The sequence below is a fragment of the Mesoplodon mirus genome (genome assembly GCF_964341445.2).
Source record: "Mesoplodon mirus genome assembly, chromosome: 2".
Taxonomy (NCBI): domain Eukaryota; kingdom Metazoa; phylum Chordata; class Mammalia; order Artiodactyla; family Ziphiidae; genus Mesoplodon; species Mesoplodon mirus.
The window spans coordinates 17,895,494-17,922,593 of NC_138977.1; the positions used below are offsets into that span (position 1 = coordinate 17,895,494).

General features: G+C 44.7%; 1 protein-coding gene and 1 pseudogene across 3 annotated transcripts in view; one reads left to right on the forward strand and one right to left on the reverse strand.

Moving 5' to 3' along the window:
* The window catches only part of TSPAN5 (tetraspanin 5), a 179,768-nt gene extending 159,252 nt beyond the window's left edge, over positions 1–20,516 (forward strand). Inside the window, exons 3-8 of one of the 2 annotated variants that reach the window (XM_082634023.1) lie at positions 6,803–6,949; positions 10,953–11,123; positions 13,391–13,516; positions 15,523–15,570; positions 15,667–15,783; positions 18,429–20,516. In XM_082634023.1, the coding sequence (XP_082490149.1) occupies positions 6,803–6,949; positions 10,953–11,123; positions 13,391–13,516; positions 15,523–15,570; positions 15,667–15,783; positions 18,429–18,494 (675 nt within the window). In that variant the 3' untranslated portion in view covers positions 18,495–20,516. Of the gene's footprint in view, positions 1–6,802; positions 6,950–10,952; positions 11,124–13,390; positions 13,517–15,522; positions 15,784–18,428 lie in introns of both variants that reach the window. The other variant, XM_082634022.1, reaches the window with a different exon arrangement.
* On the reverse strand, positions 1,370–2,097 carry LOC309797208 (large ribosomal subunit protein uL22-like; annotated as a pseudogene). The gene has a single exon. The product of its transcript is annotated as a large ribosomal subunit protein uL22-like (transcript).
* Positions 20,517–27,100: the final 6,584 nt, after the last annotated feature.

Consider the following 27,100-nt stretch of genomic DNA (forward strand, 5'->3'; position numbering starts at 1 on the left):
GGACGAGATCTTGAAGGGAACGGGACATGGTTTAGTAACTGGAAAGTCGTTCAGGAGCTGTGAATCTTCAGCAACCGGTGTGCCCAGTCAGCTTCTTGGCAGCAGTGGTATCCCTGGCCTGGTTCAGTGTGCAGCATCCCGGCCACGTGGCTGCCGGCTGCTGGGCATGCTCTCCACTGCTGGCTGACTTCTCACTGCTCTTTTCTCCCTGCCCCGCTTCTGTATCCTCTCAGCTTCCACCCCCTCATGGCCTCTGCCTACTGCTGGCTTTTGCTTACTCATGGCCTCTCCCGTCTGCCTTTACGCTGAATGCCTTTTAGGTGACTTCCAGTTTCTCAAGAAAGAAGATTGATTGGCACGTCGGTTCCTGCCACCTCCTTTAGACATGATCATCCAGTGTGGCCACGGAGGTTCTTAGAAGGGGGTCAGGCAGGGCAAGTGCCAAAGCAGAATAGATTCCTCTCCGAAGCCTTTGGGTTAGAAGCCCCTCCAGTGTGCTTTCTATAGCACCCGATGTCTTCCTCTTGGTCCAGTATAGTAGTGGTGATACTGACGATGCTGATAAACTTTGATTGAATTCTCGTTATGTGCCGAAGACTCAGCATAGTGTTTGGATTTAACTTAGATTATTTCCTACATCCTCATGATAACCTTATGATGTAGGGTACCATTTCATAGATGTGGAAATTGAGGCTTAGGCAGGTTTGGTAGCTTAACCAAGATCACACAGGTAATAGGTAGTGGAACTGAGATTCAAGACAAGGTAGTCCGTATTGCAATGCCCCGTCTGTCTGTCTGCTCTACATCTAGCCCTTGTCCAGGCTGCCCTTTTCCTGGATTCCAGGGGAAATTGCAGGTGAGCCATGTGGCTTGAGTACAGGATGGCTTGTGCCAGGATGAGGCTGACTCTGGACTGCTCTCTGCCACACCCTAGAGCAGACTTGTCTAAGTAGCTGGAATTTCAGAGTCTCCCTTGTATGGTGACAGATACACATCAGTACATTTTTTGTTTGTTGGCTTTCTAAACTTCTGTTATAATGGTATTGCCTCAGCCATGTTCCATTAACGTGTCTTATTTCTTCTTAGACACATCTTGGTCTCCTTGCTAAGTTCTGAGAGATACTGTTTAGTACCTAGGGGTTAATGGAAATCTCCTATTTTCCTTGGCAGTCATCTCTTAAAGGCTCCAGATTGATATACCAAAAGCTAGTTGTCTAACGGCCAATTTGTGGAATGGCGAATTTGCTGAAAATATTTGTTTTAACTTTTTGACTTGACTGCTCTTCATTTTGTCTTTATAGCAGCACTTGGTTACGGTCAATTTGTTTTTGCCTCTGCTGCACCAACAGCTGTAGACTTGGAGGAGATGAGTGAGGGTCACAAGAATATAGGTACAGGTGTATACAGTATGAATATGAAGAACTCTTATGGACGTTCATTTATACTAGTTTTTCTTAATGTAATCTCTTCTTTTTTTTTTTTTTTTTTTTTTTACTTTTATTTGCATTTATTTTTTGCAGCATTTATTCCCGGGCCATAAGTTTTTGTTTCTTCAGTTTCTTCTGGGATATCTTTTTCTTCTGGGCAACCTCCTCTTCTGGTTTAGGAACAATCTGTTCTTTTTCAGTAAGGATCATCTCAATGTGGCGCGGAGAGCTCATGTATGGGTTGATCCGACCATGAGCTCTATAAGTCCTGCGCCGCATCTTGGGGGCTTTGTTCGCCTGGATATGCTCAATGACCAGAGAATCTACATCTAAGCCCTTTAAGTTCAGCATTACTCTCTGCATTTTTGAGCGTGTGCAGTAAAAATTCAGCACTCTTTTTGGGCCGCCGACCCTGCGTCCAGCCCCACTGTTTGGCCTGGGCACACCTACCAACTCCACCATTGTAACGACGGAATGGCACACACTGCTTCTTTAAAGGGACATCCTTCAGATACTTGGTGGCTTTTCGGATATGCATACCCTTAACAGCCTAGGCTGTTTCACGAGTGTTCTTAAAGTGAACACGAAGATTTGAACCTCTCGACTTGCATGATTTTGTGGGATTTTCTGTGTCAAGTGAACAGCGAACCATTTTTAGAGGTCACCTCAGGCCGCTGACCGGAAAAGCTTAATGTAATCTTAATGTATTAACAAAGGATATGTGTATGAGAAATCCTCCTTTTATTCTTGACTCTATAGTATTCGAATATATTCTTCTTGTGACCTGCAGTCTTGGTCTCTGGCTCTCTCTCTTTTTCTGACTCATTCCTTTCCTGTCTTTGTTGCTCCTGTTCAGAATTCCACCTTCACGGCAACCATAACAAATGGCTAAAGGATTAAGTACACGTGGACAACTGTTCTGCTCCTCATCCATTTATCCTTATTCCGGTTAGATTCAGCTTCATAGGATGCTACTTTCTGACCTTACGCACAAGGCCAGTACCCTTGACGTCTTTAACTCGCAGGGCTTTGCTGCAGGATCCAGGGAGGAGGAGGAGGACTTATTCCTGGGGTGCAAATTCAGGCTCTGTGTGTGCTCTTCTCACGTCAGCAGCAGCTCTGTGTACAAAGGAGAGTAGCCAGATAACGTTTTGTATTGGTTTATTTTTTCAATAAGTTTGAGTTCTAAAAAGTTGTTATTTAAACCCAAGGACTGACCATTCAAGTCAACGTGGAGAACGGGAGCTGAAATCATGTACGTATTGTTGGTGACATAGGCAAAACCTAAAAGTTCCTTCCGGAACTGATTGTTTCATTAATGATGCTGAATTGATAGTGAGTCAACGTGAAGGAGATTATTTACACTGGCTCAGTTGCTGTGTTGACTGGAAATATCAGCCATCTGAGTAAAGGTATCATTAAATCCAACACTTCCCTCTATACTCCCCACCCCGCCCCGTCTGCTTCCCACCCCCGACCCAATACTTTTTTCCAGTGTAGATTGTGAGCTTTAGTTTTGGTCGTGTGTGTGCTCGCACGCACATACATGCAACACTAAAGCACAGTTTATTCGAAGCTGTCGTGTTGTGTGGGACTCCTCAGGTGCAAATTCAGATCCAGATGCAACCACTCTATGTGATCAAGGGGTCTAAGGCTCCTGAGTGACTCACAGAACTCACGGTCAGGCCAGGGATTATAATACCGTCAGGATTTTCTTTCCCTACCCTTGCTCTTTGTTTTTCGCTACAGACTGACTTTCTCCACAAGGTGAAAAACACACTGCACGTGGCTCCAGAGTTGGGCCTTTTACAGCTTCAGCCACTAGAGACAGATGCCTATTCCAGATCCTGGTGTCGGAGGCAGGGGATTTCAGGCTCTCCGACTCCTCCCGGGGCGGTGGGGTCACGTGAGAACTGGCAGCTCTGAGGAGGTCGTGGAGTGGGTTTGGGGAGGAGGAATCCTTACAAGAAGAGGGAGGCGCTGTTCCCTGAAGGAGAGGGTGGTGCCCACAGGTGCCCGGAAGACAAGGTGTCTGCAGCTGGTGTGCTTGCACATTCCTGAGGATTTACCACGAATCTCAATGTCTGTTTTAAATCACTTGGCAGACTTAACTGTAATCTTGGGGTTTTTTTTTTTCTGCCGGCTTCTTGTCAACTACAAGCTTTAATTATAATCATTCTTCAGCTGGCGTGTCCTAGCACTTCTTACTCAGCTGTCAAATTGAGCTTAACACAGTTAAAAAGTCCCGTGAAAGACCCCATCTTTGAGACAACAGAAGGCTGAACTGTCAACTGCCTGTCATTTTTGTAGCCCCCAGTCATTGTTGCCAGGATTATGTTCAGCTCCTCTTTGGTTTCTCCGTGTAGTTAGAAACAGTAAGACTGCTCTTCAGTGAGTATTTGGAGACGTTGCACAGGTGAAACAGTATGTCTTTTTTCCATCCCCATCCAGTTAGCCACCCTAATCCTCAGGAAAAGAAAACTGGGCCTTGACTGCCGTACTTTGTGTTTTAAGATTCGAGTTAGTTTCCGACTGATAACTACCTGGAATCCATTAAAACTAAAGTTTTTGGTTGTCTTTTCTGTCCTCTGCAGAATGTTATTTCCTACAACCTCTCCGTATCTGTCTCCAGCCCTGTCTTTTGCCAGAATGTGGGATTAAGTGAGGAGAATCTTCAGCCCAGCTCAGCCCTCAAATGATTGTTGTTTCCATGGAAACAGTGGAAGGCCTCTCAATTAAAACTGCCCCTGCAGGCTGGGGAGGGTAAAAGTATGAAAACGAGTTTGAGAAGCCAAATTCTCACCCTCCAAATTAAACCCAGAGAGGACAGTGCTCCAGGAATCTACTGACAGTTGGGACCATACTTTTTTTTGCCTTTTGGGGAGGGAGGGTCTCGGTATTTCAGGCACAGGTGTGTGTTGGTTTGCTTGTTTTGCTAAATTCCTCAGATAACTTGTCCTGTTATCCATGGAGCTCTTTGTGTGCAGCCACGGATCATGGAAGAGTGTTTGGGAACAATCTGATTTTTGCTCAGACTTTGGTGTGAGTCACAAATAAAAAGCCCATTAAAGATGGATGAAATCATAGAATGGTCTTAAAACTGGAAGGAACCTAAAGGACAGTAAGTGCCAAATTCCCCTCCTCTTTGAGAATCCCCCCTGGCGCGCTGCTGAGGGAGGCTCACAGCTTCGGCCCCCGCCCGGGGAAGCCCATGTTTCTCAGGCCGCGTTCGCTGCCCCTTTGCTGGAGACCCGCTGGTATTCGAAAGGCCTCTTTATCCCGGAACGGACGTCTCCTCCTGTGCCTTCCAGCTGTGCTGCCTCTGTTTGGTGCCAAGTAAACTGAATCTACTTCTTCTTCCATAATTATGTTGACTTTTTAAAGTGTAAGAATGTTATCACATACCCTCAAAGTCCTATCCTCCCCTGGCTGAGCAGGTCCAAAACATTAAGGCCTTAAATATTACCACCTATGTTTATAGGCATTCTGAGGGGAGAAGTTGATTTCCTTCCAATTCTGGACCCTCACCACTGTCGCTTAGATTCTGTTTGACTTCTGGCAATTTTTTTTTTTTTCTCAGCATCATTTGGGTAGGTGGAGAATTGGTTACAGTATTTCTGGGTTTTCCTTTTTCCCCCCCTGGAGTATTCATAGTTCAGAGCTTGGAAATCTAAGAAACACAAGGTTGGATCAAACCATTGATCTATGCAGTTTCACGAAGGGTGTGGTTGCCTCGTATGATGTCACCCCAGACATTAGTGAATACACCCTACATTCCTGAGTGTTTAATAATCTCTCAGCCCTTCATCTCTGACTTTATAACTCTGGCCTTTTTCATAAGGTTTAAGTTGTGCACTTTAGGAGTCCTTTGTGTCTCATACGTGTTCTATTATTAGTATCCTATTATTGTCCTTAAAGTGATTCCTGCCCACCCTGCGCCCGCCCCTGCAAGAAACAGAAACCTTATAAACAAAATTCTCTTGTTCAGTGTTCCTACAACCTTAAAATGGGTTAAAACATGGAAACCCTAAACTCAGGTGTTGATTAGTGCTGACTGAAGAGTGCCGGGAAGCAAGTACATAGCTTCCACTTGGTAGAGAAAGATGATTGAAGTAGACGCTCTGTTCTGATTCTAAAAAATCAATAGCTGTGTGACCTTCAGCAAATCACCAAACTTCTCTGGGTTCTATTTTCCTCAAGGATAAAATGAGATGAGTGTTCCTGTTTTTCCAGGTTGTTGGGAATGCTTTGAAAACAAATTGTTTAGTATTAAGGCTTTACAGCAAACTATACCGTGGTACTCTGGGGGTATTTTGAGAGCTCAAAACAAATTTAATAAGAAAATAAGATACTGATGGTATCGGGTATTTAAGACTCACATACCTCCACAGTTTCAAAATAGCAGTAGCTGGCCTCTGTAAGAATGAATAGTAAATATATACCTTCCATTGTAGAGGAAAAAAATCTCATAAAATTTCTAACTTAGGTTCTGGGTGGTATTTGATGTGGTATCACACTTAAGGGAGAAAGAATTTCAGTAAAGAAGTGGCATTGTATGTGGAGAAATGAAATTACCCTGGGTTCTTTTGGCAGGAGAACAAACGGGTTGCAAGCCGGGGAGTAACCTTTGATTTTTAAGTCATTTAAATGAGGGTAAGGAAATACCCTAATAACTCAATGTGGAAAAGCCATCAGCACAAACCACCCAGGTGGGCTTTGGGGATCTGAGCCTGATAGGGTCTCCCAGGGAGCTGAAGGGTGGACCTGAGGTGAGCTTTTCCCTGGAAAACTTTTAGGGGCTTGTGGCTGGGACTGGCTGCCCTATGAGCTTTAAGATTCCAGCTCTACCCTATTTCCTGAGAAGTGCCAGTGGTTTGAAGGTGGCCCTTGTCTGGCATCTGCATGCCCTGGGGATGTAAGGATGACACCTCTCGGGTGTTGAGAGGTGTCTTTCTTACACATCTGTTTTTCACTCAGACCACTTATATTTGGAGACATAGAAAGCAAAGTAACATCCACGTCTTCTCCATACAGGGTCTGGTGATGGTTTCTAGGGGTCACGTCTTTGCTTTATGTAGTTTTACCAAAAATATGAACCCATCTAGACCTTGGAAAGTAGTTTTTCTTTTCTTTTGTTTTATCTACCTACCTATCTACCTATCTTCCTTCCTTCCTTCTTTTCTTTTCTTTTCTTTCTTTCTTTCTGTCTGTCTGTCTGTCTTGCGGTGTTTCTTGATGTGACGTGACAGTCAGATACCTCTCAAGTTTTTCTTGGGGTGGGGTGGGGTGGGGAAAGGCAGAGGCAGTCATCTTTTCATGATAGAAAACTGACCCCGCCTCCTGGCACCCTGTTGTGTGTTCTTTTCCGCTTCCAGGGAGTTCTGTCCAACATCTCTTCCATCACCGATCTTGGCGGCTTTGACCCAGTTTGGCTCTTCCTCGTGGTAGGAGGAGTGATGTTCATTCTGGGATTTGCTGGGTGCATTGGAGCTCTACGGGAAAACACTTTCCTTCTCAAGTTTGTAAGTACCGCACTCCGCTCTCAGGTTGAGAGCCAAACTCTCATCTCACATCAAAAGGACACCCTGTCTGCCAGCAAGAGTGAGCCGTACCGAAGGCACTGGCAGGCATGTGGCCTGGGTAATGCTTCTCCTTTAGGAGGGCTCCCTAGATACCCACCCTCCACCCTCCTCTGCCCCTGGCTTCTTAATAATATCAGCACCAGCCCCTCCCCATGCCATCCATGGAGGTTTGGTACATGGATGTCGTGAGTTTGCATTCCAATCCCTAAAATCGCTTTAGGACTAAGGTAGGTCTATCTAGGTACCTAGTTTTCTTCTTTTGAATGATTTTTTGCCCCCTCTTTTAAGCACATAGTCAGTAGAAAGCTGTTTAGGTAGTTGGTTTAGAGAAACCAGACCTAAGCACAGTGTCTGTGACATGTCCAGATTAAATCTGTTAAGCAGTAGGTTCTGGTGAACAGAAACAGTAAATGCATACCTCCTGTGTTCTCTGCCAGCGCAAAGGCCTCCTTTGTGTGACCAGCATAATTTTTAGATCCCTTGCGGGGTATTTGGTGTGATCATTGTTAGCCTGAATCTTTTTGGAGGAGGAGTTTAACCAGGGGGTAGATAAGTATTAAAAGTCGAGAATGAAAAGTAAAAGGCTTTTCCTTTGGAGATTCCTTCCTCAGGAGATCAAAATGGCATGTGTTAACTTGTGTGTGTTTGAAATCCGTTTGGTAGGTGTCGCCAGTGGTCAGCTTCAGCTAAGTGTGTCTGTCTGTCTCGAGCTTGGCATTCTGGTGAGCGTCTGTCTCACAGCCCAACGTACGACAGCATCCACTCCCCTCCCCAAGAACAGAAAAATGATTTTTCAGAACCCCGCCATCCTGTGGTGAGGGAAGATGGTGGGACTTTGGAAGAACAGCCTTAGCGTTATATCCCCTGTTCCTAGGGTCATTCTCCACCTCGGCTGACACATCATCATCTAACGGCATTTTCATTTAAAACAAGAGCATTGCCCAGAACTAGCTCCAACGGCCATGCCCTGTGTGATTCCCTTCCCCCGCACTTCTGCCCCATCTCCTCTGGCATCTTTTCTTGAATTGCCCTAAGAAGAGCAGACTCGCTGTCCCCGCACTGTCCCCCTGGGCTGCTCATTTTGCATTTGGGCGGCTCTGCCTCAGACAAGGTTCTGGAGGCTGTTCTGAAAGTTCATATGACTCATGCTAACAGGGAAAACCAAGGGATGCTTGGTCCTGTGTACAATGTGATGAGCAGTTGGTTCTCTGTTCTTTATACATAGGTCTGTGTTGGGAAGAGTTTTCCAAGCGCACACACACACACACACACACACACACACACACACACACACACCCCTTCATTCCTCACCGAGTCTTGACCTCTGGAGCCCTCAGGAGAGCTTTGTCCCTGATTGTGACCTACCAGCCTGCCCGTCTTCTTGGTGTGAGATACTTGTAAATGCTTGAGCTCACCTCACTAAGCTTTTCTGTAGCCTCACTGGGCCACAGATCATACTTACTACTGGCCACTATTTTATCAGCGTTAGTCTCCCCTTTAAGGTGGCTTACTTGCATAGAGTTTAGTTTATAAGGGTAGCCTGTGTAATATAGCTGATGATTTTTGTAGTTGAAGATACCAGAGCTAGCTGAACAGGCAGAAAGACATACATTTCTCTAGACTGGCATCTTAATTTGTAAAGTCCCACATTGGAAATGAAGAGAACTGTGTTGTTTCTTGGCTTTTTTAAGTCTTGGAGAATAGTTTAAATGCCCTCTCTCTCCGTTTAGTACAAACAATCAAAACGGGCCTAGAATATGCTTTGAGCAGGAGATATGAAGGAAGTAGGAAGTAATGTCAACATGGCTCCAAACAGCTTCAAACATCTGATGTCATAAAGCTAAGAGAACTACTGGGGGGAAAAAATCCGGGAGCTGAGAAAATGGAGCTTCCTGACTGACTGAGGCCCCTGGATGAAGCCTGTGAGTCAGTCTCTGCACCTTCAGAAATGGGGGAAATTAGCTCATAGGACCCGAAGGATGCTGATTTCTGCCAAATATTTGATAAGAATTTAATTTGGACTCAATTTCTGATACATATATTATGTAACATTATGAAAAAACTTACCAGGGTGACTGGGCCTCACCTTGATAGAGGGGAGAACAAAAATCTAATGAAAACCTTTGCATGACCTCTGTTCTGCTATTTTGCGTGTGCGCGCCTGTGAACTAGCTATGATTCTCTCAGTTCTATAGTGTGATAACTGTCGTATTTACCTGTGTAGAGTAGTACCCGCTAAAGGAGGGAGTCATTTTATGTGGTGGGGTAGGCATTGTGTGAAAGTGATAGGATTTTTTTTCTTTCCTTTTTTCTAGATTGAGGAAAGCTCACTTTGAAATTAGGCGTACTACTGATGACGGTTAAGAACTGTTTAGATTCTGTTTCTAAAGTGAATTCATCAAGGACAGATGACCAGGAGCTCTATGGAACCTGAGGGGCTGAGCTGGAGCGTCTAGCGTTGGGACCTAGACCTTGGGGTCCTAGACTTGGGCAGGCACTTCTTCCTTCCTTCCACCCCTCCCCTCATGCCCATCCTCCCAGAATGGCACTTGGCACCCTGGATAAACACTGCCAGATATGCTGACATCTAATGTGGGAAGACCTGACCCCACGGCCCTTTCCCACCCTCACATAAGACTGGGGGCTCTTTGGAGTCAGAGCTGTGGTCCTACTTATCCTCGCCTCTGCAAAGCCCACCTAGGCCCGAGCCTGATGTCTTGTGGGCCATTCAGTAGGTGTTTGCTGACTGAATAAACGTTTTTTGTCTTTTATTTTCGTAAGTAGCTGTAGCTTCCTTTGCAGCCGTCGCCAACATATTTTCCTCTTGGTCGGCTGCTTGCCGTCTGCTCGCTGAATGCAGGCACAGCAGACCGTAGCCTCTCTACCTCCCCAGCCTCTCCTGTGTGGCAGGAGCTCTCAGGAGCTCGGCTCAGCAGGTGGCCCCAGTGCCACCCTTTCTGCCCTTGTCCACGGAAGTTTGCCTGCCGTTTACCCTCTGGTCCTTCACGGCCTCATTTCTCGTAAATGGCTTGAGCAAAATAGCTTGAAAAGGGTGAGAACATGGGGGTGGGAGGAAGTGGAAGGAACCGTGGGCGTGAGCGGGACGTTGATGTGACTAAGATGAGACACTTCTGGGTCTTCTAGATGAAAGGGAAGTTTCTCCAGATTTATGGGCAATTACCTTGCAACCCATGGTCTCCAGCCTTCCTTTTAAATTCTCGCTGTCTGCGTCAACCGGAAGTCTTCCTCTGGCTGCGTGTTGATGCTCTTTAAAATATTCTGAGCCTGGTGCTTCACAAAGGAAAGCTGGCACAGCTTGCTGTCCCAAGAAAGCCCTCAACCCAGTGGTTTCATTTTGTTTTCATCATGGGAAGTTATTTTCACGTCACAGCTGCCCCCACCCAGTTCCTCTTTGACCTTTTCACCTAAAATGAACCCATCTGCTGTTTCACCCCATGTAGCAGGTGCAAAGGGGAATTAACACAGTATCTGAATCCGGAAAAGGACTAGATTGCATACAGAATCAAGGCCACAGTAACAAATGACAGGCGATCTTAAAATACTGGGCTGATTTATCTTTCAGCGTTACAAAAGCTTACTAGAGGTAGGAGCAGGTCGTTGTTCAAGCGTCTGACGAATGCATTAATCAGGAGAAATTCATTAGGCCTTAATGTGGGTCTAATGAGGAATTCCTATTATCCACATCTGCTTATGGGCTTTGTTGGTTAATTACCAAATGGAACACCAGAGCCCCTAAAATGTGATTCTGAAGTGATTTTTTAAAACCCTTTCTTGGAGTGTACTATTCTATTAATGAATCTTAAGAAACTGACATGGGTAACAACCCAATGGTATTATAAACCTTTTTAGAAGGAAACATTTGACTGTATAGGATCAAAATAGCCCTTATAACTGTTCTCTGTGTATGTGCCTTTTGTTTTAGTTTTCTGTATTCCTGGGAATTATTTTCTTCCTGGAGCTCACGGCCGGGGTTCTGGCATTTGTTTTCAAAGACTGGATCAAAGACCAGCTGTATTTCTTTATAAACAACAACATCAGAGCGTACAGGGATGACATTGATTTGCAAAACCTCATAGACTTCACCCAGGAATATGTAAGTTTAAATTTGGTATATTTTCAAGTTGAAAGCCTTCTCGGAAGGGTGACCCCAATGAAAACTCCTCCTGGCTTCTGCATCTGCCAGCTGGAACCTACCTCTGACTTTTCTGCATGGGTTTTTGTCTGTTTGCTTGTGTATTTATTATTTTCTGACCTGTTCTAGGGCATACACGATATGTACCCTAATGGGAAATGTCTTATTTTCACTTACCTCAATTTCTACTAAGAACAAGGAAGAAACCTCTTAGGCAAAAAGGTTAGAGTCAAAGGTGCCCATTCCTATCGACATTTGAAGACTATTGTTTTGCTGTAGGTTTAACCCTGTTCTTTGGTGTTAGATGTGGGTTCTTTCCTCTTCTTGGCCCCCTTTTGGATCATTCTCCACACTTCATAGCTCATAGTAATATACTTAGTCAATAGAATGTTTATCCACAAAGTTCCTAGGATTGTGCCTATCCAAATATTATTATAGAACCTGCAGCTAAACTGAAAGTCAAGCCTCGGTGGCTTCTCACAAATGAAGAGCCTGTGGAGTAGAACCATCCCACTCAGGTTTCTCAACGTTACGACGTGACAGCCTCTGCGGTGCGAACGAAGTAGCGGATGCCCTGTTCCACTCACAACGCAGAATGGTATAAACAAGAGTTCGGAAGACACAGCTAGGGCCAGAATCTGCTTAGCTAAGTGACCTTGGGCTAATAGGACCTCGAGCTATTTCCCCAAGAGTAAAATGGGAATAATAGTAGCAACTACTGAACTCATGGGGATAGCATGACACTCTCATAAGACGTACATGGTTTTATATGAGGCTTCAGGTGTTATTGTCCTACAAACTGACAGGCCTTTATTTGCATGCGCTGAGAAACTGGATAAGGTGAGCAGACCTGGAGAGCCGTGTCCGTGACATTCACGTATATGGCAGAACTGGAGGGCAGACAGAAACTCAGCGGACCAGTGGCTGGCTCTTGGTTGGACAGTTTTCCAGAGTGAGCTGGGGTCCCTTTGATAAAGGGAGGAGAGGGCTGCATCGGCGCTCGCCGTGAGGGAGGCCCCCTGCCCTCCTTAGGTGCTCGGAAGGGAGCTGAATTGTGTTGCCTTTGTTCGGTGACAGCAACGACTGTCCTGGAGCCTGCTGTCCCTCAGGTGTGAAATTAAGCCCTGTTTCATCTCCTCAGCAGGCTTCACTGTTTTGTTGGGTCATAATGGATGCAAGCTCACACCTTGCCAAGTATTATTGCTGACTAGTTTGCGTGACAAATCTGATGGAGCATTGTAGGCAAACTGGAGATGCACAGCCCAAACCCTCGGAGGACTCGATGAGTTGGAAGAACATGCGGATACACGTTGTCTTGAGATGCTGTCTGCTTTATATGGAGATTCTGTTATTTCATGTGATTTCACTTTTCTCTCATGGCCTTGAAAACTTTGAAGTAGCTATTGGTCTTGAAACCCTTAAAATGGTCAAGGCTTGATGTTTACTTAACTTGGAGAAGCAGGGCTAGTCCAGCATGGGGAGTGTCAAAGGGGCTTATGATGGAAGCAGCCCTTGAATCAGGCCTCGTTTAAGACCCACTGAATTTAACAGCTTGTTTGATTATATTTTAATTAGATGATTGAATTTGTTTCAGGTTGAAAATGTAAATACATGCTCTTGTTTATAAAAATTCAGAGTAGAAACAGATAGAGAATGAAAAGTAAGCCTCTAAAACTTGGGGGACGGTAACGAGTACATTCACTATCTTGCTTGTGGTGATGGTTTTACGATGTATAAGTGCGTCAAAACTTATAAAATTGTATACTCTAAATATGTGCAGTTTATTGTATGTCAATTACACCTCAATAAAATGGATTTTTTAAAAAACCGTTCAGGTGTAGAGATGGAAATTTAAAAAAAAGTAAGCCTCTAGATCTCCTACCCACAACCCCAGCTGCCTCCTTCAGACACTACCACTGTTTTCTGTCTTGCTTATCTCTAACTGGGCCCTGCTGTACAACTCCTGCTCTGCCCGTCTTCCACCTAACGCCACGGGTCTCATCAATTGTTTTCTAAGTCTCACGCCAACACATCCTTACAAACCTTCAGCCTTACCTTGGAAGCTTTTACAGGGGCCCTTTAGGTTCAGTTGGTTTAAAAATAAATTCTGAGATACAGAGAAGGTTAGAGCTGGCAGAGGCTGGGTGTGGGTCGTCCTGGCGGGTGCAAGTGTAGGCACCTGGTCGCCTCCAAGTCGAGATGTTCTAATTCTCTCCTGTTTGCTCTAGTGGCAGTGCTGTGGGGCTTTTGGAGCTGATGATTGGAACCTAAATATTTACTTCAATTGCACAGATTCCAATGCAAGTCGAGAGCGATGCGGCGTGCCCTTCTCCTGCTGTACTAAAGACCCCGCAGTAAGTGGCTGCCAGCAACCCGTTGGCCTGCTCCGCACATCACACCGAGAGCGTGTGTGGGATGAGCAGAGTGGTTTTTTTCTGGAAACCTCTTCTTACCCTCTCATTCCTAACTGTAGCTCCTGTAGGGGGGTTAGTGCTCAGATCTTCCCCGTAGGAGTAATCATCCCTGACATTAATTTAGCGGTACGTGCTGGTTCCTATTCTAAGCCTTTTTGTGTGTTGGCTTAAGTTTGGAACATCCCTACTGGCAGATACCACCATTATCTTCCCTTTTCAGGTGAAATCAAGGCCCGTGGAGTTTAAGTAACTTTCCCAAGCTCACATTGCTGGCAAGTGATGGAACTGAGCTTAGGCTCAGGCAGCTGCCTGTATTGCCTGTGATTCCTTCTTTGCAAGAAGGATGGGCTTGTGTGGAAGCTCTCTGCATTGCTTGGGGTTAGTAACCCTTTTCTTGCTGACTTAGCTCCGAAGGAATACTAGGAGTAGCAGAAGCGTTTGAGACAAGGTAGGATGAGACCACTTGCAGGAAGACTGCAGCTGCCCAGACCCTGGGCCGGAATGACTACAGTCATTCTTTTTTTAAAAAAACAAAAACATAAAACCTGTTCACAAGCCACCCTCTTTACCACAGGTTTGATTGTATTTTGAGTCAAATCATGTGCCTGGTATACAGAACAGCTTAAACTGCAGCACCCCTGCTGTAAGTTAAAAGGCAGAATTGAGGGTTAGAACAATACATGTGAGAGAGAAGGTGCCCCCGGCCCTCTTCAGCCTCTCTCTGGCTGGTCCGTCCCCAGGTGTCCTCTCCCAGACCCGCTCTTCTCCACAAGGAACAGAGCGGAGTGGGGGCTGATGAGTTCATGGCCGATTTTCCCCTGCAAGGGAGGGGGGATGCGGGGCTTTTTAAAAGGGGGCGTGGCTCGTCTGTAAGGATACTGAATCGTTATGCTGTACCCCTGAAGCTAATACAATATTGCAAATCTACTACACTTCGATTTAAAAAAATGAAAAAAAAAAAAAGAGAGAAGAGGGGACAGTGGTCTGAGGTAGCAAAGCACAGCCTCTCGTAGGCTGCCCACCAGAGGGGGTCTGAAGGAGACAGAGGCGGTGAGGACTGTGCTGCCCCGCTCCGAGCCCTCAGCGGCAACGCCAGCCTTTCCCACTAGCTCACTTCTCCTTTCCTCTGAGGAGGCTGGGAGGCAAGAGAGCGCCCAGCGCAGAGCCCAGGGCGCCCACCCAGGCAGTAGACGCAAGCCCTGCCCTCTCCATCTCCAGCCCCTGCCCTGAGTTACCGTTCCATCAGAAGAATTCTGAAGATTCTCAGGTGTTGTGCCCCCCTTTCAACGACAGATCCTCTGGGTAGAGATATCTCATTCCATAAATGCTGAGCTAATAAAATCCACCCCATACCCTCCAGAGGGGAAACATAAACAAACCTAAAGCAGTGGAACCCACGTTTCTGATCAGGCCTATAAGATTTCAGGGCATCTGTCCATGTGCTGTGTGGTCAGGGTATCATTTTTAATTACCAAAATAATTCATTCTCATTGAAAAATCATTTAAATCACATACAAGTATATAGATTCAAAAGTAGAATTCCCCCCAGAAGATCATAAGTGACGATAGTCATTATGAAAGTAATTATAAGAAACCTTTAACTGTGGTTTTTATGTCTCCAGTTTCCTAGACCCATAAGCTTCTTGAGATGATCAACTTTGAATCTAGAGCCTCCCACATAATGGAATTACTAGTCTTTCTGATATTTCCTGAGTCTCAGTTTTCCTCATTTGGAAAGGAAGGGATATTTAATACCTACTTCTGAGGATGGTTATAATAATTTCATGGAATTGTGTGTAAAGGTGTTTAACATGGTGCCTGGGACGTCTGTGTGCCCAAATAGACATTTTCTGACCAGCACTTAACAGGGGTCTTCTGCTGACCCCTAGGGGGGCTTTCTCTCTGACGACAGTGAATTTCACTCTTCTGTTTCTTTTCTCCACCAGGAAGATGTCATCAACACTCAGTGTGGCTATGATGCCAGGCAAAAACCAGTAAGTGGAAACTCATCTTGTCGCTTAGCACGAAGGGTGTTGGAGGAGCTTTTGAACTTGCTTAGTGACGCTGTGCTCTCCTCTTCCCTTCTGAAGGAAGTCGATCAGCAGATTGTAATCTACACGAAAGGCTGTGTGCCCCAGTTTGAGAAGTGGTTGCAGGACAACTTAACCATTGTGGCTGGTATTTTCATAGGCATTGCATTGCTACAGGTAAGATGGATGTCGCAGGGAAATGATGCCCTGGGAGAGCGCTCACCAGGACAGGAGCTTTGCTTATTCACCATCATTTCACAGTTTTTCAGACCCATTGGAGGGCTGGGGAACAGACCTCAACTATATTTGGTGTGTATTTTATTAAAGCTCTGATTTTAGATGCTACTGTCCTGAAAGACTTTAGGAAACCTTTTTTTTTTTTTTTTTTTTCCTTTTCAAGAAAGAGAAATTGACTGGGTCAGTATCTGCCCGCTGGCATTCCAACATTGCCATGGGCTCAGTAATGCGGCGTTGTGACAACTGGTCAGACAGGAATGGTCAGATGTAGAGCCTTGCCCAGTGGCAAGGCTCAGGCTTTTTGGAGTTTCACAGATACACTCTGCTCCTTCCTCTCTCTGGGCCACCTTGCCAAAGTGCTAGTGAGGGAAGGGAGCACCTACTTTTCCTCCTGGGAAGTCCCAAGAGCTAGGCTTTGCATCTTATGGTGATGTGATACCTTTAACTTAGAGGGTCACAAATGAGGCGCCATGGTTGAAAGAAATTAAAGAAGACCTGAATAAATGGAAAGCCATTCGCATTCACAGATTGGAAGACTTAATATTGTTAAGGTGACAGTACTCCTGAAGTTGATCTACAGATTCAGTGCAACCCCTACCAAAATTACAACGGCCTTTTTTGCAGAAATGGACAAGCTGATCCTACAACTCATATGGAAATTCAAGGGACCCAGAATAGCAAAACAAACTTTAAAAAGCACAAAGTTGGAGACTCCACACTTCCCAATTCAAAACTTACTGCAAAGCTACCGTGATCAAGATAGAGTGTACTGGCATAAGGTTGGACCTACAGATTAGTGGAATGGAATTGAAAGTTCAAAAAAAGCCTTTATATCTATGGTCAGCTGATATTTTGACCAGGAAACCAAGGCCATTCAATGGAGAAACAATAGTCCTTTCATCAAACGGTGCTGGACCAACTGGATATCTATAGGCAAAAGATTGTATTTGGACCCCTAACTCACATCACCTATAAAAATTAACTCAAAATTCCCTGGTGGTCCAGTGATTAGGACTCTGAGCTTCCACTGCAGGAGCCCTGGGTTCGATCCCTGGTTGGGGGGATCGGGGGGGGCGGCTAAGATCCTGCTAGCCGCATGGTTTGGCCAAAAAATAAAAATTAAAATTAACTGAAAACAGATCAAAGACCTAAATGTAAAAGGTAAAGCTATAAAAGTTTTAGAAGAAAGTATAGGTGTAAATCTTTGTGACCTTGAATTAGGCAGTGTTTACTTAGATATGATACCAAAAGCACAAGCAACCAAAGGAAGAGTGGATAAATTGGGCTTCTTCAAAATTAAAAACTTCTGTGCTGAAAATGATACTATCAAGAAAGTGAAAAGAGAACCCACAAAATGGGAGAAAATATTTGCACGTCAGTACATCTGTTAAGGATCCTGTACATAGAACATATGAAGAACAACTCAACAATAAAAGAAGACAAACCCAATTTAAAGGTGGGCAAAGGATTTGAATAGACATTTCTCCAAAGGAAATACACATTAGCTGTTTGTAATGACATCGTTAATTGTGAGGGAAATTCAAATCAAAAGCACAATGACATACCACTTCAAACATATCAAGATGGCTATAATAAAAAGACAAACCAATAACAAGAGCTGGTTAGGATGTGGAGAAATTGGAACCCTCATACATTGCTGAAGGGAATGGAAATGATGCAGTCTCTTTGGAAAACAATTTGTCAGTTCATGAGAAAATTAAACAGAGTTACCATATGACCCAGCAATTCTACTCCTAGGTATGTGCCCAAAAGTACTGAAAACATGTTCACCCAAGAAGTTGTACACAGATGTTCAGAGCAGCATTATTTGCAATAGCCAAAAAGTGAAAACCATCTAAATGTCTATCATCTGAGGAATGGATAAACAAAATGTGGTGTATCCATATAATGGAATATTATTCAGCCATCTAAAAGATTGAACTACTGTTGCAAAATGGACAAACCTTGAAAACATTTTGCTACATGAAAGCAGACCAACACAAAAGGCCATATATGATTCTATTTATATTAAATGTCCAGAATAGGCCAATCCATAGCGATAGAATGTGGCTTAGTGGTTGCCAGGCCTGTCGGGATGGGGGTGGGGTCTGGCTGACTGCTCATGGGTACAGAGTTTCTTTTTGGGGTAATGAAAATGTTCTGGATTTAGATAGCGGTGATAGTTGCACATCCTCACGAATATACCGAAAATCACTATAAATTATACACTTTAAAAGGATGAATTTTGTGGGATGTGAATTCTATCTCAATTTTAAAAAATCAAAGATTTTTAAAAAATGGAATTCAGGGCTTCCCTGGTGGCGCAGTGGTTGAGTCTGCCTGCCGATGCAGGGGACACGGGTTCGTGCCCCAGTCCGGGAAGATCCCACATGCCACGGAGTGGCTGGGCCCATGAGCCATGGCCCCTGAGCCTGTACTCTGCAACGGGAGAGGCCACAACAGTGAGAGGCCTATGTACCGCAAAAAAAAAAAAAAAAAAAAAAAGTGGAATTCAGTAGCCAAAGAAAAGCCTAATCTAAAGTTAGAAGTTCTACTGTTTGACTGTCTTTTCCTTCCTTGCTCAGATTTTTGGGATCTGCCTGGCCCAGAACCTGGTGAGTGATATTGAAGCTGTCAGGGCTAGCTGGTAGAGTACCTGCAACAGCTGCCTCCAGACACTGGACAGACCCCGCCTTCCTGACCCTCCAGTGCGCCCAACTGATACCCATGCTGCACGGACCCTAATCACAGAGGCATCCTGCGATCCCACCTGATGGAGCTGCCATCAGAACTTAGTTTTGGGGGGGTAGAACTGGGAAATGCTGCTCACTGACAGAATTAAAAAAAAAAAAAATTAACCAGTATGAAAGCCGTTGCGCCGTGAATCTCTATTGTAGCCATGAATTTCTGGGTGGTTGGATACTTATCAAATGAGAAAAAAAGGGAGGGTGGGGGGCCCAGATGTACTGAATTTGTGGAAAAGGCTTGTTCTCTGCTTCGGTAGTTGGAGGGCTGCCTTCTGTGCCATGGCCTGAGGAAGTGCGTCTTTTCTAAAACTCAACCCCTTACCTGGGAGGGCTGTGGTTTCTCGGCATCCCTTCACTATACATTTCAAGGAACTGCTACAACCATGGTCCCAAGAAGAAAACAGCTTGCCTTTGGGTTCGGATTTTGTGACCGCATTCAACAAGGAACTTGGGTGGGCACGTCTGGTCTCTCCTGAAGTTTCTCCTCATAAGAGAAGTTGTAGATTCCTTGTGTGCTGAGCAGGGGCTTTGGAACACTTCATGATGCTGAATTTTAGCAGGACAGATCTCTTTTCCAAGTAGGCCTGAGCTTGATTTATCCGTGAAATCCAAGGAGAAAATGAGGTTGATGAGGAGGTAGTAACTGCTGCAGCGAACCAAATTAGTCGCCGGATTCTTTGGAAACTCTGGAACACTATGGGTTTCGTTTTGTTGTGGGTGTTTTTTTGTTTTTGTTTTTTTCTTCTTCCAAAAGTGAAAGCTATGATACAGTTTCTTAAATTTTAAAGATTTTTTTTACTCAGCTCGAATATTAATTTTTTATATAATCTCCCTGCATGACCTGTGAATCAATCCACCAGCTCCTTTTCCTGCCATCTTTTCTACAAACCTTTAAAAACGTTATTCAGTCAGCATTTATTTCGTGGGTTCACAGCCTTAAGAGATGTGTCCTCCCTGTCTGCGAAGGGACCGTCTGGGCCATCGCAAATGCTTCTGTGGACTCAACACTCTCTGAACCGTGTCGGTTGATCATCGTGGCCTCTTCTGCAGCCTCCCCGTCTTTCTCTTTGAAGGGAATTAAACCCAATTCTGAAATGATGTGGACACAATCAAAGCTTCTGATGGTTTCTTTCTTCTGGTTTTAGTTCGTTTTTATTAAAAACAAAAACAAAAAACCCCAGAGTGCATGGCCAGAGCTCCTTCTTTTCTTAGTACAGACTCACCATCAGGATGGTAACAAAGCACAAACTCTTTGGAGGGGAGAGCATTGATGGGGCGAGTGTTCTGTGACACAAGGTGGGAAACACTTCCAGATACTACCACCTGCCCCCATTCCAGGTGGGAGGGATGAGTTTTGCCCCCAGATTTTAATCTTCCAGGTCCACCAGGATGTCGCACCCCCTGGGGAGGAGATGTTAGTCTGTGGAACACTGGGAAGACCACAGGTGTATTTTACGGTGATGACACACTTAACCAACACAGAACTGGGCAGCCAGCTAGCATAGTTGGTGGAAACTTAGCAAGGTTTTCCATTTCAGCCCCATGTTGCATCGCTGTGGCTGATGAATGTGTCCATCTGCTCAAAGGACAAAAATTCTTTGAAAATCTAGTCTCCAGAGTTAAGGTGTGTATGACTCTGCATGTGTGTGTTTCTGTGTCTCTGTGTAGTTAGAGATGTTCGTTCCATATTCTGGCTGTAAGATGATTTTGTTTCATCTCTGCCCCCACCACTGTTGTCCTCCCATATTGTCATTCCAACGTGGAGAAGACTTGAGCTCTCCAGTTGGCACTCTTGTCTTGTTTGTTACCTCATTCTCTAGTGAACTCCACCTGACCAGTTGATTCAGAATCAGGCGAGCTTCCCACCCTTTGGCACATCCAGTGAAAGGCCAAACAGCAAGTCCAAGTGAGTTCTAAATTTTAATTAATCACCCTTTATTTTTTACACTTGAGAGTGGTTGTAATAAAGGTTGTCATTAATAAACTTGGTTCTACCTTACGTGGAGTTATGTCTGTCTTCATTCTCTCTTGCAGTTGTGAAATTCTCCAATCCAGTGGTGATCAAACTTAAGTGTGCATTGGAATCACCTGGAAAGCTTGTTAAAACACAGGTTACTGGGTTTGCCCATCCCCAGGATTTCTAATTTAGTAGGTCTTGGGTGGAGCTTGAGAATGTGCATTTCTGACACGTTTCCAGGTGATGCTGTTGCTCCTTGTCTGGGAAGGACACTTGGAAAGGCACCATTCTCATCAGGTTCTCTTAGAGGGGAAAAGGAGAGGGGACATTTTGTGGCTGGGGAGGGGAGGGTCCCTTTGTGCTGCTGGACATGGACTGATGAGAGACGGGCAGAGCTGGGGATGGAGGAAGATCTCTGTCTCTGAAATCATTGTTTGCTGGTCACAATCACCTGGGCACCCCGTAGAATGCAGATCAGGCCCTGCCCCAAGCAATTCTGGAGTGGGAGAGCCAGAGCCTGTATTTTTAAGAAGCTCCCATGAAAATTTAATGCACAGTGAGATTTAGGACCCATGGACTTAGGTAAATCTTAATGATATTCACAGGCCTTTTATGAGAAAATAATTTCTAGCAGTCTCAGAGCAGGAATCTTAAAAATCTAAAGTTTTTTTTGTTGTTGTTTTGTTTTGTTTTTATAAATTTCTTAAAAATCTAAGTTTTTAAGATTAAAATGCCAATGTAAATGTCCTTTCATTGTGAACTATCACTGCAGAAGGCTCTTTCAAACTATTAAAGACTATTTTCAAAGATCAAAAGAAAACAAAATTTTATGGTTCACATAGTATTCTCAGACCCTGACACTATGTCTCAACACTTGTTTGAGAAACAATGTGCCTCACTTCCCTGGATATTTAAGACAAAAATTTTACTTTGACTATAAGGAAATTTATCAGGGGTAACTGGAGATAACTAATCCCTATTTCTTGAGTTTTCTTAGCTGTGCTATAGAGATTATCTGTGCATGTGAGGTAATTGGCCCTCCTTGTTCAGAGCAAACTCTGGGCCAACAAAGGAGAAATGTTACAGCTCAGAGGTAAAAAGGTGCTTTGTCTATAAAACTCAGAACTTACAGGAAGTTTCTTCCCTATTTAGAAGGTAGGCTTTGGAGGATGATTATTAAATTTCTCTATCTCTGTTGTTTGACCAGCTCCCACAAACATCATTTGTTTCTGTGATTTAAAAATATCTGGTAGTTTTTTTTTTTTGAAATGAATGCAGGAATTCAAAAGCAGAATTTCGTGTCATGAAGCACTTGAAAAAGAAGTGCCTTTCCCTGTTGTTCCTCCTTTTTCTTCTCGCAAAGGATAAACCTCTACTTCTCTTGCAGCTTTCTTCCTGCCCCAGGTCCCAGTCACCCTGCTCTCAAGGGGATGCTGAAAAGTGTCTCTTGGCTTGTTCTTATCATGCAGACTGTTTCCTCCTCCGTGCCCCGTGTGTGTGTGTGTGTGTGTGTGTGTGTGTGTGTAGGGGGTGGGTGGATGCACTCATTCTGCAGTTTCCTGGTTCTGCGGGCTTGGACCAGAGCCCTGGGAAGCCGGTGGGCTGAACAATGAGAAGCCTGAGCCCAGCGACCTGGCAGGCCTTCCCCAGCTCTTTGTCATTTATTCCACGAAGCCCTCCTCCTCTAGGGAAATCCTGTTGAGACCTCCAAGGAAGAACTGGGAAGCTCTCCATAGACACTGGCCAATGAGGTTGGTGGCCAGCTCTCTCCAGGGAGGCCGGGGGGGCTGTTTCTAAGTGATGCCCTTTCAGGAGTAGGAGGCCTAGTCTTTGAATGAGAAGGAAAATGCACTGTTTGGGAAATACTTTAGTCTTGGCCTTATCATGGTGACACGATAAAGTCTATACATGACAATAGACAAGACAGATGTATCTAGGTGCGGGTAGGGGACAGAGAAGGGAAGCCAGATTCTGCACGGGACCGAAGCCATCTGTAGACTTGAGCGTTTCTTTTTTTGGAAGAGTTTGCGACCGAAGAGTTTATAAAATTATGGTTTTTAAGACTTATTTGAGGAATTAAATACAGTTTCCTTTGGGGGGTGTTCATGCTGAGTAGTACTCTTGTAAGCTTGGCACCAAGGGGAGGATGGGTGCCTGAGTGAGTTCATCCTGGTATCCTTTAACCTAAACCAAACTCCTCAGGACCTGCCCTGGCCAGTAATTCCTTCACTTCCAGGAACCCCCAACAGAAGGAAAGCTGAAGGAAGAGCAGGTTAGTTCCTGGGCTTTACACTGTAAATTTACTCTGAAAAGAAAATGGTAACTTGCAAGCAAGGTAGCGCTTCGCATGCTGTTGGCCTTCATTGAATGTGTAGTTGCAGTACATGTAGGAGAGGGCCAGCTAGAAAGCCGCCTTTTAAACCTGGAGCTTGTCAGCTTGTATTAGCTTTTGCTTTTGCAGAACGACTGGTTTGAAAGGAACGTTTTAACAGCCTGCCCTCTAGTGGCGACCTTGTAGAACCACTCCTGACTTGAGTTGGAAGAGTCACTGCAGTCTATTCAGAGGCCCTTGCTCTTTGGAGAAACTTGAGGGTGTACAGCTGTATGTTGCTTGCTTCAGGTGGGTAGGTGTTTTATTCCTTTGACACTCCTGAAAAATGACAGAGTTTGTTTTGGAAAGTTAGGGAGCAGGTGTTAAGCTCCCTTCACCATCTAAGTCCCAATCTTATGGCTGGGACTTCCCAGGGCACTGTAGCAATGTGTACAGGTTGAAGCTGGGCCCTGCCCTCCTGCCTAGGCTCAGACAAAGTTTCTAGAAGGGGTGGAGACAGTCTGAAACTGTTTATCTGCCAGGCAAGAGGCACTGCCTCCGTCAAAATGCCCAACGAGGAGGGGAGGTGCACTGAGCTTTTACACTTTCCCTCCCGGCTCACCCCTACTCTCCACTGGCGCTCTGGAGGCTCCTGTGACCCAAGGCCCCAGTGTCCTGATCTGCATCTGTATTCCTCTTCAAGACGAGCAAGTCTCCTGAAACAAAGTTTAGACATTCCTTGTATTCCCTCTAAAAGCACCCCTGGGGAGTTTGCTTTGATCTGAGAATTTGCAACCTTGATTTTAAAGGCTGTGAAGACTGGTAGAGTGTTCTGACTGTAACTTGTGTTTTAGGAGTTTGTTATAGGTTGAACTGCGTCTTCCAAAAATTCGTGTGAAGTCCTAACCTCCAGGACCTCAGAATGTGACCATATTTGGAAATAGCGTTGTTGCAGATGTAATTATTATGAGGTCATACTGAGTGGGTTCCTACTCCGGTAGATGATTGTCCTTATAAAAAGGGGAAACTTGGACACAGACATGCACACAGGGAGAAAGCCATGTGAACATGAAGGCAGAGATCAGGTGACGCATCTGTAAGACAAGGAATGCCAAAGACTGGGAACGAGTCACCAGAAGCCAGGAGAGAGGCGTGGAATCGACCCTCCCCCAGAGCCTCCAGAAGGAGCCAACCCTGCCAACAACTTGATTTTGGACTTTTAGCCTCCAGAATTATGAAAGAAATTTCTGTGCCTTAAGCCATCTACATTGTGGCATTTTGTTTTAATAGCACTAGGAACCTAATAGAGTTTGAGCACCTATTGCTGGCTTTCAGGCTGGAAATGGTAGGACCATGTGCTGCTTTTAGCTGGTAGAATGTGTATGTGGCTCTTATTATTTGAGTGGATGCACCCGAACATGGCTAAGGACTTGCTCTCTGTATCTGCTTTCAGCTCTTTGAAAACAGCCTTGATACGTTTTGTGGGGCATTTAAAACAAGGGATGCTTTATTACATGATGATTAAAAATGGTCACATTGGGGTGGCGTCAAGACGGTGTACTAGGAGGATGCAGAATTCGCGTCTCCTCACAACGAGGGCACCTACCAGGCACCAGTGGGGGACCACGGACACCTAAGGGGACAGGAGGAACCCTCAGCTGCCGGGTAGGATGTGGGGCGTGGGGGGAGTGAAGGGGGAGGAGAAGTGGAGGAGGGATGGGAGTGGCGTCCCTGAGGGGCGGCTGGGGGAGGGGAGGAGTTCCTACACCCAGCGGGACCCACCCACGGTTAGGGGTCCAGTGGGGACAGGGGAGACCCTGTGGGAGACAGTGGGGGAGGGATGCGAAGGAACAGAAGGGAACGTGGCCAGCACTTTCCCTGTCCACTTAGGCATGGGGGAGCCTGTTTGGCTCCTGGGCCTAATCCTCTGCCCTTGGAGCGTCCCTTCTGCCACGCAGAGCCCAAGCTCCACCCCTACACCCCCACCCAGGGCCCCACCTCTACACTCGGAGACCCCCTTGGAGAACCCCTCCAAGGCACTGGGCCTAAACCCCACCCACACACCCTCACTCAGGGCCCTACCTCCAAAGTCTGGAACTCCACATTCCAGAGGCCCTCCTTTCCAGGTGCTGCCTCTCCCCTTCCGGAGGTCCTAAGCAGAGGCCCCGCCCCACCCCAAACCCTGCCCCTGCCTAAGTTCCACCCCCCGCCTAAACTTTGCCCCCATAGCCAAGGCTTTTTTTTTCTTTTTCCTCTTTTAGATTAGGGTTCTGTTTTACCTTGTTGATTCATTGTTGTTGATTCTTTTAAAATTTTTATTTTTCCTAACAAATCTTTTATTTTTCTAATTTTATTTTATTCTTTATAATTTGTTATTGTTCTCTCCTTTTGGCTTGTCCCCCCACCCTTTTTTGTTTCTTTTCTCTGTTGTGGTTTTATTTTACCTTGTTGCAGTTGTTTCAATTATAGTTTTATTGTACCTAATATATTTAAAAATTTTCTACTTGTATTTTGTTTTTTATTCTTTGATATTGTACTGCTCCCTTTTCTCTTTCTTTCTTCCTTTTTTTTTTTTTTTTTTGAAATTTACTGCACCACAAAGCTTGCGGGATCTTGGTTCCCAGGCCTGATGTCGGGCCCAAGCTCCTGTGGGGAGATGTCCAAGTCCAAACTGCTGGACTAACAGAGAACCTCAGACCCCAGGGAATATCAATCGAGTGAGGCCTCCCGGAGGTCCTCATCTCAGCACCAAGACCTGGCTCTATCCAACTGCCTGCAAACTCCAGTGCTGGATGTCTCAGGCCAAACAACCAGTAAGACAGGAATACAGCACCACTCATCAAAAAAAAAAATTGAAACAACAAAAAAATATGTTACAGAGGAAGGAGCAAGGCAAAAACCTACAAGACCAAATAAATGAAGAGGAAATAGGCAACCTACCTGAAAAAGAATTCAGAGTAATGATAGTAAAGATCCAAAATCTCGGAAACAGAATGGAGAAAATACAAGAAACATTTAACAAAAAACTAGAGGAACAAAAGAGAAAACAGTGATGAACAACACAATTACTGAAAATAAAAATAGTCTAGAAGGAACCAATAACAGAATAACTGAGGCAAAAGACGGGTAAGTGAGCTGGAAGATAAAATGCTGGAAATAACTGAGAGGGAGCAGAATAAAGAAAAAAGAAGGAAAAGAATTGAGGACAGTCTCAGAGAACTCTGGCACAACATTAAACACACCAACATTCGAATTATAGGGGTCCCAGAAGAAGAAGAGAAAAAGGGACTGAGAAAATATTTGAAAAGATTATAGTCGAAAACTTCCCTAACATGGGAAAGGAAATAGTCAATCAAGTCCAGGAAGCACAGAGTGTCCCGTACAGGATAAACCCAAAGAGAAACATGCCAAGACACATATTAAACTATCAAAAATTAAATACAAAGAAAAAATATGAAAAGCAAGGGAAAAACAACAAATAACATACAAGGGAATCCCAATAAGGATAACAGCTGATTTTTCAGTAGAAACTCTGCAAGCCAGAAGGGAGTGGCAGGACATATTTAAAGTGATGAAAGGGAAAAAAACTACAACAAAGATTACTCTACCCAGCAAGGATCTCATTCAGATTTGATGGAGAAATTAAAACCTTTACAGATAAGCAAAAGCTAAGAGAATTCAGCACCACTCAACCAGCTTTACAAGAAATGCTAAAAGAACTTCTCTAGGTAGGAAACACAAGAAAAGGAAAAGACTTACAAAAACAAACCAAAAACAATTGAGAAAATGGTAATAGGAACATACCTATCGAAAATTACCTTAAATGTAAATGGATTAAATGCTCCAACCAAAAGGCATAGACTGGCTGAATGGATACAAAATCCAGACCCATATATATGCTGTCTACAAGAGACCCACTTCAGACCTAAGGACACACACAGACTGAAAGTGAGTGGATGGAAAAAGATATTCCATGAAAATGGAATTCAAAAGTAAGCTGGAGTAGCAATTCTCATATCAGACAAAATAGACTTTAAAGACCATTATAAGAGACAAAGAAGGACACTACATAATGATCAAGGGATCAATCCAAGAAGAAGATACAACAATTGTAAATATTTATGCCCCCAACATAGGAGCACCTCAATACATAAGGCATATGCTAACAGCTGTAAAAGGGGAAATCGACAGTGACACAATCATAATAGGGGAATTTACACCCCACTTTCACCAATGGACATA